We start from the raw sequence: 12,351 nt of genomic DNA on the forward strand, positions 1-12,351 counted from the left end.
TCTAGTTGTGGGTGTAGTCATGAACTCTGAACTAAAATATTTAACAAACTCCAAGCCATTACTCTTTTAAGCCACATTTTCCCCCCTTTAAAACACATCCTCAAAAGAATTTAAAGAGTCTAAAGAGAGAGTCAGTAGGAGCACATTATACTGAACCAAATACCACAGAATGTGTTCAAACTGTATAATTGTATTCATTTCCTCACAGTGAGGCTTCTCATTAGGTACCCATCAATGATTATGATGGCCACATCAGCACAAAACACTCATTTCATTACATACCACTGAATACTAGTTGCTACATCCCTGCCAGTTCTGAGTGCCAGAATAATAACCAATGTAACATATGTGTCTGTACGTCACTACAATGCCAAATTAACAGGAACATGTTCACGGTAAATATTGGAGATGCCTTTCCTGGAGACCTGTGTTTTACAAAAAAGAAATAACACTTCAGCCATTAATGAAATTTCAGCAAAATAGATGCTGCTACTTGTTTACTTATTCAATTGAGGATAAAACTGTGCAGTTTTTTTTTTTTTTTAATGGAATTTTTTTTTTAGAAATGGAATCACAGAAGTAAAGTGTCTTTTAGAGGTTTTAGTGCTGTACATATGCCCCCATTTTCTGCACAAATCCTGCGTACATTGTGATAATCACTAAAGTTAAAATCAGTTATCACTTCAATTAAGAAACATTAGCCCAAATTTACTAAGTGTCATCAATTGCACCACATTTGGGCTCCCAATCTGCTGTATTTTATAGATCTATTGATAAAACATTCTATATTAAAAATAAATGCTAGTGTTAAACACCCATAACCTTTTTCACCTTTGCACAAATTTGCTCCTCCTCATCCAATTCATCCATGTCTGTTTTACTCCATCCCACCTGGATTACTACAAGATAGTTTTTGCTTAACTGACACTTTTATATTAGATATGATAAATCTGTCTTTATTAAGAGCCTACGTACAACAAACTGTACTAAAAACACTAAATACTTCAAGCACAGGTGTTCTTGTGAGGTATAAATCAGTTTGAAATCTCTACTGTCTAATATCATTGAAAAAGCTGTCATAAATCAGTTATGTTGCCACTTGCACAATTAATCAACCAGCAATTGTAATCACTATATCAGCCTGTGCAATTATGTAATCACAAATTGATGCAATTCAAAGATCCAGATATAGGAGGATTTTGGGTGATCTAATTGTAGAAATGGAAAAAAAAACCTCACAAAGCCTTTTGTTGCCTTGTAATGTTTAGGATTTTCTGACACTGAGCAGAGACTAAGGATGTTTACAAAAATGTTGTTATTGTACTGGTTTAAGGTTGGATTGTTGAGTTCAGGAAACATGAATTTATCAAATGTGTAATCTGTGCATTTTCTCTGATAATCAAGGAAAACTGCAGAGAACATAACACTAAGTATTTTTAACTTGAAGGCATGCACAAACGTATTCACAACCACAAACCAACTTCCATGTATTCTGCACCGTAGTATTCACATTTCTAAGACAATCCACTGAAATGCTGGTGAAACTAAGATGCAGCTATTACTGTGGCTCAGACAGGTGTGAAACGTGTTGCATTTGTGTCTGAATCTTAAAAGAGTGTTCTTAAGGTGTGACTGGATGTATCTGAGATTTCTACTATTTTAGTACTTCTGTTTGGTGCTCACAGGTGGCAGCAGCATCACACATCAGCTGAACTATTTGTAAGAAAGTGGCCATGTACAATCGCACAGCACCACAACACTAACTCTTTTAAAATCAGGTCACGTCTTGTGTGCAATTTGTGTTTGTCTTTTGTCAGTTCGATGTCTTTTTGGAAAAGGCTTTGCACAGAAAGCGACTAAATCCATACAAATGACACAGGTGCACCATGACATGATTTGTTTAGTATGAGTGCTTTGTGAATTACATGCTACATTTTTGTCACATTTGCATCAGTTTAGTGTTGTCTCATAAAAAAACACACATATTGAAGTAATGTCACTTGAGAAGGAGTCCTTTTACACTCATAATCCATAGTGGTACACAAGAAAATTCTATATAATATACAACATAGCAAGCAAAACACTGTAAATTAGTATGTAGGGGTCTCTGCTAAAGTATAACACACACACACACACACACAGTGAGGACAGACAGGTGTTATGAACAGAAAAGAAGATATGGCGCATGAAACAGGAACTATAGACTAAGGTTGATGTATACTGTGGGGTAAGTCAGGTGGTAAGTACAGTAACTACTATAGGTATTGTGTGTGTCTCTGTGTGTGTTGGTGAAAGTGAATGGTCTTAAAATAAATTTTAACAGCCCCCAGAGTTTGTGTTCATGTATCACAAGAGGTACGTGTTGCAGTCCTGTATGTAGGTTATACAGTAATGTCTGATTAAGTTCTCATTTGTCCAGGTCATCATTCTTTTGAAGTTCAGGTAGACTGGTTTTCTCTTTTGAAAACATCAGTCTTATGAAGGCTTCTGGATGAGAGACAAAACATCTTCAAAAGAGGAATATGAGTCCAGCTGAACTTCCAAAACTACCAGAAAGTTATCCAGTAACAGTCAGGTTTCTTCAGGGATTTGTACTAGCAGCATGTTTTTTTTTTAATTGTAGGGAACCTTCTTGTATATATCACTTAAAAATTAAAAGCTCTCTGCAGTCATACATACAATGCAACGACATGTGTTTGCTTTTTACAGTGGCGAACGTAAAGGAAACCCTGCAAGACTACAAGATAAATGTCTAGATTCATAATTTGAGAGAGCACACAGTTGAGTCACACTTGAACAAGTATAATGACTCATTCTGTCTGTGTGTGCAATATACCTGTTCTCTGTCAACAGAGTGGTTTACACTGTGTCCTTTATTTGGCCCCTCTGGAATAGGCCAATTTGTGTATCACACATATTTGTTACATTACACGTGTAATTTTGATTTCTGTTTGTGACACGGAAAAAGAGGTGGTTGTGTGTGAGCGCATTTACAGCATGGGGCAAACCTGAGCACTTGAGAGAGATACAGTGAGGCGGACAGAATCTAAAAATACCACGGCTGAGTGAGCAGGGCTTAAGAAGAAGCAGCAGCAGCAGTGGCTGTCTCCACTGTCAAGCCTGTCTCCTGGTCTTCAGTGTACACCACTGTCTCAGAATGAAATATTAGACCTTTACAAGTAAACTGAAACAAAACCTTTTGAGAGCAGACAGCTAATTTAAAGGGACAGGGAGAACAAGGAGGATTTATATCAGATATTGAACATTTGATCTGTGTGGAGAGTCATTGTGGTGTGAAGTCTATGAAGCAACAGTAATGAAGGTGTGGATGGATTGTTTCAAGTGTTCATTAAAATGGATAAAATAATGAATTGATCATGAAGAATATATACATTTATGATGCCATAGCTTCAGTGTTTGAATGTTTGTGATGTCTTCAGATTTCAAGGTCTCCAGTGTGGTCATATTCCCTGTTCTTTGGCCATCTTTTTGTAAGATAGGATCAAACAAGAATAAAACATCTTTTACCCTAACTCCCAACTACCAATGTGTCTTTCTGTCCCAGGGCTCCATCCATCCATCCATCCATCCATCCATCCATCCATCCATCCATCCATCCATCCATCCATTCAATTAACTAATTAATTAATTAATTAATCTATCTATTTTTTGGATTAGGCTCCAACCTGAATGTGAAAATAAACACCTTCCTTCTGCAGTTCTGTTTTCTCAGTCCAAATAGAAAGACTCAATGTAAAAAGCCAAAATATAAGTCACTTGGTGTTTTACTTCTGTGACAAACCACAGAGTACAGCAAAAGTCCATCTGACATAATCTGAACAGCAATCGGTAATTACAGCCAGTCAAGTATTTAACCCCACACAATACCTATGAGCAACTGAAATCTGTCTGTCTGTCTCTCTTTCTCTCTCCTTTGACACAGCACTTCTGTTACGGGAATATTTGCCTTTATTCCAGAACGACGTCTGTGTGAACGACATGGTGGGATCGTTTGGTCCCACCTTTATTGTGGCTGTGTAATGCCTTTGGAGGTAGTACCAGCGCCGTGATAAAGGTGGAATCATGATTCTGGAATATTATGTAAAAGGAACACCTCTCGTTCCACAACCAAGGTGTGACGTTTTGATGACAGTGGCTTATGTTTGATATTTGGTGACAGTGTGTTACTGCCTCGGCAACACTACTTGTCAGTGTGATTGTTGACGTCTTGCTATTCATGATTCAAGTTCTCATATTCTAAATTGCATTTCATTCAACATTGAACTGAGAGGCCAGGCACATGCATTCCTTTATCATAGTAATAGCAGTTATGGCCAAAAAGTGTTTTCTGAGGTTGACCTTAAACCAGTGGCGGCTGCTCGTCTTTCAGACAGGGGAAGCTCATTGTCGGCTTACATCAAAAAAAATAAAAAAATAAAAAAATTCAAGTTATTTAAACATACATTCGGCCCTCCATTCCTTTTTAAGAAAATCCTCAGTGACCTTATCGTACCAAGTAGGTGTCTTTTCCAGGGACTGGACCAGTGTCCTCTCAATGTCCAGCAGAGCTGGGCTGCTTATATTGCCTTGGCCCATTGTGTTGCAGGTGTAAGACTTCAGCCTTTTTAAACAACAGATGCTCCTTTCACTCCGACCTAGCCGACAGTTTGATTGATTTAACTATCTACAAAACGATATTAAACTCGAACAAGAAATGATTAAATTATGGAACTGAAACAAGAAAACGCTGAAATTATGTTAAATTGAAACTAGGAAGTACAATGAGTGTGTTTTATTTACAGTCCAAGAAATGAATGAGTAATTTCGTAGTGGTTTCTCTGATTTCACAGGAGAATGCGCAACGGTATTAAACTGAACTGTGTCAGTGAAGGAGTAGATCTGAAAACAGCTGTCAATCAAACGGGATTCAGCCTTTCGACTGATCCTCCAATCAGCACGTGGGATTCTGGTGTCCAGCCCGACCGAGCTCCGCCCACAGCTCCATTCACCCCCAGAGATGCCCAGCGTCCGGGGATGGGACAACATCGTGGCATTTATCCAATTACCGTCCAGTTTTGAGGCAATGAAAAAAACTGTTCCACTCAGTCCCATTGAAGCCCATAGATGCCCAGCGTCTACGGACAAATGCACTGAACAGAGATCGAATGAGAAAACAGCGCAACGGGAATGTATGAGAAGTGAACAACATCGAGTCCATTGATTTGTGATAAAGCTGATTCTGAACGAACTCATCTTTGAGATGAATGTGTTCTAACACATTTGTAGTCAATAAAATGTCAACACAATCGTGCATATTTAACCATTTAATTTTCGTAATTTTAGGGGAAGCCAGGCTTCCCTTGCAGTCTATGAGAAATCGCCACCGCCTTAAACCTTTGGCCACTAAAATCAGTTCAATTCATTTTTGAGTCCCAGTGAAGTTTTGTGCTAAATTAAGAAACAAAATACCCAAGATGGTGCTAAGATATCAAACTCATAAGAATCACAGAAAATAGGTCAGATTGACCACATTTTTGCCACATCAATATCGGCTGAAGTTGGGGCCAGTTGTGACTGATAGTTAATAGGTGGCTTCTTGATGGGAAATACTGACTGTGAGGGAAATGAAGAAGCAGCTCAAAAGATACAAATTGTTCCCACCTAATTTACACTTGGGAAGGATCTTCACTGCATTCATGCATTGATGCAAATGGACATATTTATGCAAAGAACAAGTGGGACACTAAGAGGACTGAAGAAAGTAGACAGGAGTACAGGGAGATGCAGCATAAGATGAAGGCAGAGGTGGCAAAGGCCAAACAAAGGATGTATAATGATTTGTATGTTAGGTTGGACACTAAGGAGGGAGAGAATGATTTGTACAGGTTGATGAGACAGAGAGATAGAGATGAGGATGTGCAGCAGGTTAGGGTCATTAATGATAGAGATGGAAATGTGTTGACAGGTACCAGAGGTGTGATGGGAAGATGGAAGGAATACTTTGAAGAGCTGATGAATGAGAAAAATGAAAGAGAAGGAGTAGAAGAGGTATCAGTTGTGGAGCAGGAAATAGCAAAGATTAGTGAGGCTGAAGTGAGGAGAACATTGAAGAGGATGAAGGGTGAAAAGGCAGTTGGTCCTGATGATGTACCTGTGGAAGTATGGACGTGTCTAGGAGAGGCAGCAGTAGAGTTTTTGACGCGATTATTCAACAATATCTTAGAAAGTGTGAGGATGCCTGAGGAATGAAGGAGAAGTGTGCTGGTGCCCATCTTTAAGAACAAGGGAGACGTGCAGAGTTGTGTCAACTACAGGGGAATAAAGTTGATGAGCCAGACATTGAAGCTATGGGAAAGAGTAGTGGAAGCTAGGATAAGGGCAGAAGTGAGCATTTGTGAACAGAACTATTGTTTCATGCAGAGAAAGAGCACAGCAGATGCAGTATTTGCATTGAGGATGCTGATGGAGAAGTACAAAGAAGGTCAGAAGGAGTTGCATTGTGTCTTTGTAGATCTTGAGAAAACATATGGCAGGGTGCTCAGAGAGGAGCTGTGGTTTTGTATGAGGAAGTCTGGAGTGGAAGAAAAGTATGATAGAGTAGTACAGGACATGAAAGACAGTGGTGAGGTGCACTGTAGGTGTGACAGAGGAGTTCAAGGTGGAGGTGGGGATTGCATCAGGGGTCAGCTCTGAGACCCTTCGTGTTTGCTATGGTGATGGACAGACTGACAATTGAGGTTAGACAGGATTTTCTATGGACTATGACGTTTGCAGATGACATTGTGAACAGTGGCAACAGCAGGGAGCAGGTGGAGGAAAATCTAGAGAGATGGAGGTTTGCTCTGGAAAGGAGAGGGATGAAGATCAGTCGCAGCAAGACAGAATATGTGTGTGAATGAGAGGAACCAAAGAGGAACAGTAAAGTTACAGGGAGCAGACATATAGAAGGTGGAGGATTTTAGCTACTTAACATCAACAGTCCACAACGCTGAGTGTGGAAAAGAGGTGAAGAACTGTGTGCAAGCAGGTTGGAATGGATGTAGAAAAGTGTCAGGTGTGTTGTGTGATAAAAGAATGAAAAAGGTGTACAAGACTGTTAACTGATGTTATCTTATAATTTTGATCATGTTTTTAGATGTAAAGCACTTTGGTCTTCTTTGTGTTATTGTAAAGTAAATAAACTTTGATTGGTTGATTGATTGAAGACAGAGGTGAGACCAGCCGTGTTGTATGGGTTGGAGACAGTGGCACTGAGGAAAAGACGGTAGGCAGAGCTGGATGTAGCAGAGGTTAAGATGCTGAGGTTCTCTTTGAAAGTGGTTAGGATGGATCAGATCAGGAATGAGTACATCAGAGGAACAGCAGATGTTAGATGTTTTGGAGAAAAAGTCAGAGAGGCCAGACTGAGATGGTTTGGACATGTACAGAGGAGGGATAGAGAATATATTGGTAGAAGGATGCTGAGGTTAGAACTGCCAGGCAGGAGGTCTAGAGGAAGACCCAAGACCAGATTTATGGATGTAGTGAAAGAGGACATGAAAGTACTTGGTGTGAGAGAAGAGGATGTAGAGGATAGGGTTAAATGGAGGAAAATGATTCGCTGTGGCGACCCCTGAAGGGAACAGCTGAAAGGAAAAGAAGGACATATTTATACATGTATTAAGTAAAATGGTCGTGTTGTTTCAGGCATGTTCTGTACCCTCCTTGGTGTCTTTCTTATACACCAGCAGTCTCGGAGGACCATTACACACAAGTACTGGCTCAAGTCCAAAACGTTTGGCAGGCATTGAAGGCAAATGGGCCAGTTAAGTCCACTGACAGACAGACAGACAGACAGACAGACGGGCATTCATCCGTCCGTCCATCCATCCATCCATCCATCCATCCATCCATCCATCCAACTGTTTTTGTCCTTCTATCAAAGGCTCCATCTCCTCTCTCTGTGGGCATAGCCTGAGGGAGCACTGATATGTGAAGTGCACTACAAAGTGTAAATGACTGTGGCCTGGCTCTGCAATGACTTCAACCAGCTAGTGAAGGCATAGAAAAAAAACCTATTTCCATTTACAAGGGGGCTCTTGGTATCCCTTTTTATTTTGTCACTTAAACCTAACTCAATATTCTTCATACCTATAATATCTTATCCAACATTTTGAAAGAGTGCTAATATGGATTAGTGCTTCAAAAATCCCATCTCATACAGTCTGTACTCAATGAAATAAAATTAGCTTGTGTTACAAGTGAGTGCAACGTTGTTCATATGAAAGAGATGCGGTGGCCGAGCTCATATGATGAAAGCTCAACGCTCAGATTTGCTTTATATGCTCTGTGAACTGAGCTGTGAGAAAATTATTCCATTTAGTCATAGGCAAGCTGGAGTCAATGACATGTTTCCTCTCCACTCTTCAGCTGCAGCTCTCAGCTACTTAACACTTACTGCAGCTACAAATAAAGGCAAAGCTGGTAATGACTGCACTCTGCCTTCTATATACAGAAGCACATTTACATACATAGAAACAACACTAACAATCACAAGCTCATGCTTGAAAATGTAATCATCACGCAAACTATGTGCAATTATATTCAGCACTACAACCCCAAATCAGAAACACTCAAGGTATCTTAAAATGAAAAAGTAAAACTGAAAACAGTGTGTAGTAAGAAATCTTTGATCTGTATTACACTGAAAACAATACAACAGAACATTGGATATTTACCTCCGCCAAGGAGGTTATGTTTTTGCCAGGGTTTGTTTGTTTGTTTGTTTGTTTGTCTGTCTGTTTGTTTGTCTGTCCGTTAGTGTGCAACATAACTCAAAAAGTTATGGACAGATTTGGATGAAATTTTCAGGGTTTGTTGGAAATGGGATAAGGAAGAAATGATTAAATTTTGGTGGTGATCGGGGGTGGGGGGGCCCACGGGGGGGGGCACTGATCGTTAGTGTGCAACATAACTCAAAAAGTTATGGACAGATTTGGATGAAATTTTCAGGGTTTGTTGGAAATGGGATGAGGAAGAAATGATAAAATTTTGGTGGTGATTGGGGGTGGGGGGGCCCACGAGGGGGGGGCCACTGATCGTTAGTGTGCAACATAACTCAAAAAGTTATGGACAGATTTGGATGAAATTTTCAGGGTTTGTTGGAAATGGGATAAGGAAGAAATGATTACATTTTGGTGGTGATCGGGGGTGGGGGGGCCCACGGGGGGGGGCCATTGATCAGCCTTGGCGGTGGTCTGCACTCTCCGAGTGCTTCTAGTTATCTTCATGAAATGTAATGTTTTGTTTTTTAAAAACACATATTGAAACTTTTAATTCTTGCGAGTCATTCTAAAAAAAGTTTGCACAGCAAAGCATTTACCACTTTGTAATGTTGCCACCCCCCCCCAATATATTTTATATACATATTTACATACGTATATTTTACCTGCAACACACACCAAAATTTCTGTTTTAAATTTAATTCTGTATTTAACCCATCACTAGCCGAAACATGCAGGAACACACTGCACACTGCACATTAGGAGCAGCAGTTCTGCTATATTATGCACCTGGAGGGCAAAGTGCCTTGCCAACATTTTTTCTGCCAGTCTGAGGAATCCAGCTGGTGACTCTTCGGTCACAAACAGATTCTCCTGAGGCTGCTCCTGCATCAGACTAGTCCAGCACCACCAGCCTCTTCTTCCTCAGCCAGGCTTTTGGAATGTGTGCACAATTTTGTTTTACATTATCTTGTTGAAATATTCATGGACATCCCTGGAAAAGCTGTTCTCTTCTTCCAAAATTTCAATGTAGTTTGCCGCATTAACAGGACATCACAGATGTGACAATGACCTTTGACCCCAGAACATGCCCGACTCTGGCCTTTTACACCTTTGATCCAGAGCAGTCTGCATCCATTTCTTCTAAAACGCACCTGGATACTTTCTGATCTTATATGATTCCACTGAGTGCTGGTCCAACCCAGATGCCTCAGAGTGTAGAGAAGTTCACAACACTTCTGGACACAGTTAACATAAGGCTTCCTTTTGGCTTAGTCAGGGATCTGTGTAGAACTTGGCAAAGGTTCTTCACAGTAATCCTGACCCATGTGGTTCTATCAGGTCTAGATGAATGACAGTTCTGGATATAGTGTCATTTGAGGGATCAGAGATCACAGTGTTCAGCTTGGATTTGAACCCTTGCCCTTTACACATGGAACTTGTATCCAGATTTTGTGAATATTTTCATTTTTTCTGCAGTGTAGAGGCTGAAATATCCAGATCCTTTTAGACCACCTGTGACATATTGCCCCTGCTTTTTCTTGAATGATGGATGTTTATTTGCACATGAATAACAAGTAAAGTATACATGATGTTGTATTTATACTGCCTACAATGAAAGATTCATTAAAGAACATTTCAGTGTCACTGCTGTCATTTTTAATGAACATTTTCCATGCTGTGCCAGCTTGATTCAGGGTTGTTAAAATGTATACAAAGGTGTACAGTGTATATGTACGCTGTTACACTTTCACATGAACTGACACACATCAGCACTTACGTGTGGGTTTTATTTCCTGTATTTGCAGAGCACATACACCGTGCACATATTTCTCTACTGAAAACAGATGCAAGTGTAATTATATAAGAAAAGGCTCATTTCATATACATCCATCTGCTCAAATATCCATCTGAGCAGTCAGCGTCAAATTACATAACACTTTTTATGTTCTTTTTTTAAAAATTTCTCCTGGATGTTGCCTCATACCATGGAGAAGTGAAGAGTGCAGACGACACTTTGTGAGAACATGTTGTATGCTGTCGCCCACAAAGCTTTCTCAGGCAAAAGTAACAGTCTGTGAGGGGACACTGTTACTTTTTGCACCTGCAGCATGATTGCAGAAACAGAAACGCCAAGTTGCAGAGCAAGTAGTAATTCAGGTACAATTTTCTTTTCATATTTGTCTTCTAAAATGGTTTAAGTTTTAACTCTTTCTATTTTTATTTTGAAACTAAAAAACATGTTGTAAGTACATTGTTAGAGATAAAATCATTTTGTGAATAATAACTGCGAAGCCTCTTTTTCCATTTAGGAACTCTATGTGTTCATGTCATGAGAGACAGCTCTGTTGTCGCTTGCTGCAGCTATTGTTTGCATGAATGCTGTTAAAATCATTTGTCTTTGTAATGGGATAAAATGATGTTATTTCATTTGACATCATCTGCTGTGACTAACATAATGCAATTGCCTTGGCTTGTATGAATCATCCCCAGATGTGTGTGTCTGTGGGGGAAGCGCATATGAATCATGTCCTTATCTAAATCGGGGCATAGACATTTGTGCGTTTGTGTTGGTTTGTGTGTGGTTGTGTTCACATCTGCACATTGTGTTGCATGTGTGTTACAACTGGTTAAAACACTATACTCTATGCAGCATGTCATGTAGTATTTTGTGAAGAGAGAATTTGTCTTAATGACTTGTGCTCTCACCCGCACAAATTTAATCCTGCTGGCTAAATATGAGGAAGAGCTAAAAATAGTTCCTGTAGCTACAGTAACACGCCTAGCAGGATGTGGTTGAGTAGATGATGAAGAATAAAAGATCACGAGCAAGGAGGGGGTGGATGGAGAGATTACTTAAAAATTAAAATAAATATACAGGTGGTTTTATCTTCTTAAACCATGGAAGGAATATAAGATTGCATGTTGTATATTAAATTCATAATATTAGGACTTTTTTTTTTTTAATGTGTAGGACTGCAGTTGCCTTTTTTTTTCAACTCAAGAATAAAAAAAAGTCTATTAATAAAAATATAAATCTGCATTTTCTCTGACTCTTCCACCGTTGAAACTATGTAGAATTAAAAGCACTTTTTACTTTAATAATCGCTTGACAAGACACATAATGTTGGCTGTAGCAACACATCAACACCAACTTCATGCTTTGTTAGTCTTCTGACGTCTTTTACGGCTTAGGTTTTAGGAAACTAAATTCATATGCCACATTACAGTATTGTGATGTATTTGACTCTGACAATTGGTGATACAAATAAACATATGACTGACTGACAGTTCTGCTGGAACAACACTGAACATGTGTTATGTGTTGCCTTGTTGAATCTTTTTCATCACTTTTATATTGTTTCTTTAACATCTTTTTTTCTTCTTACATTGTGAACTTGTGACATTTCCTTCACCTTGTTCATCTTTTGCAAAATTTTTTTGGTGACATCTTTTACATCATTTCCATGTTGTTAGGTCTCTTATATAATTTTAGGAAGTGAATTTTGATATATTATTGTTTTATTATTGTATTTTACATTGATAATAAAAAGAGCTCCAACCCAAGCCTAAGTTTGTGAAAGGCAGG

General features: G+C 39.2%; 1 protein-coding gene across 2 annotated transcripts in view; it reads left to right on the forward strand.

Annotated features, from left to right (window-relative positions):
* Positions 1–12,351, forward strand: part of dtnbp1b (dystrobrevin binding protein 1b) — a 70,103-nt gene that overhangs the window by 33,439 nt on the left and 24,313 nt on the right. The window contains exon 1 of one of the 2 annotated variants that reach the window (XM_030148021.1): positions 10,852–10,922. The exons of the other annotated variant lie outside the window; for it this stretch is intronic. Coding sequence (XP_030003881.1) covers positions 10,874–10,922 — 49 coding nt within the window. The 5' untranslated portion in view covers positions 10,852–10,873. Of the gene's footprint in view, positions 1–10,851; positions 10,923–12,351 lie in introns of those variants that run through there. 2 annotated transcript variants of the gene reach the window in all.

Source organism: Sphaeramia orbicularis, chromosome 11 (assembly GCF_902148855.1).
Source record: "Sphaeramia orbicularis chromosome 11, fSphaOr1.1, whole genome shotgun sequence".
NCBI lineage: Eukaryota > Metazoa > Chordata > Actinopteri > Kurtiformes > Apogonidae > Sphaeramia > Sphaeramia orbicularis.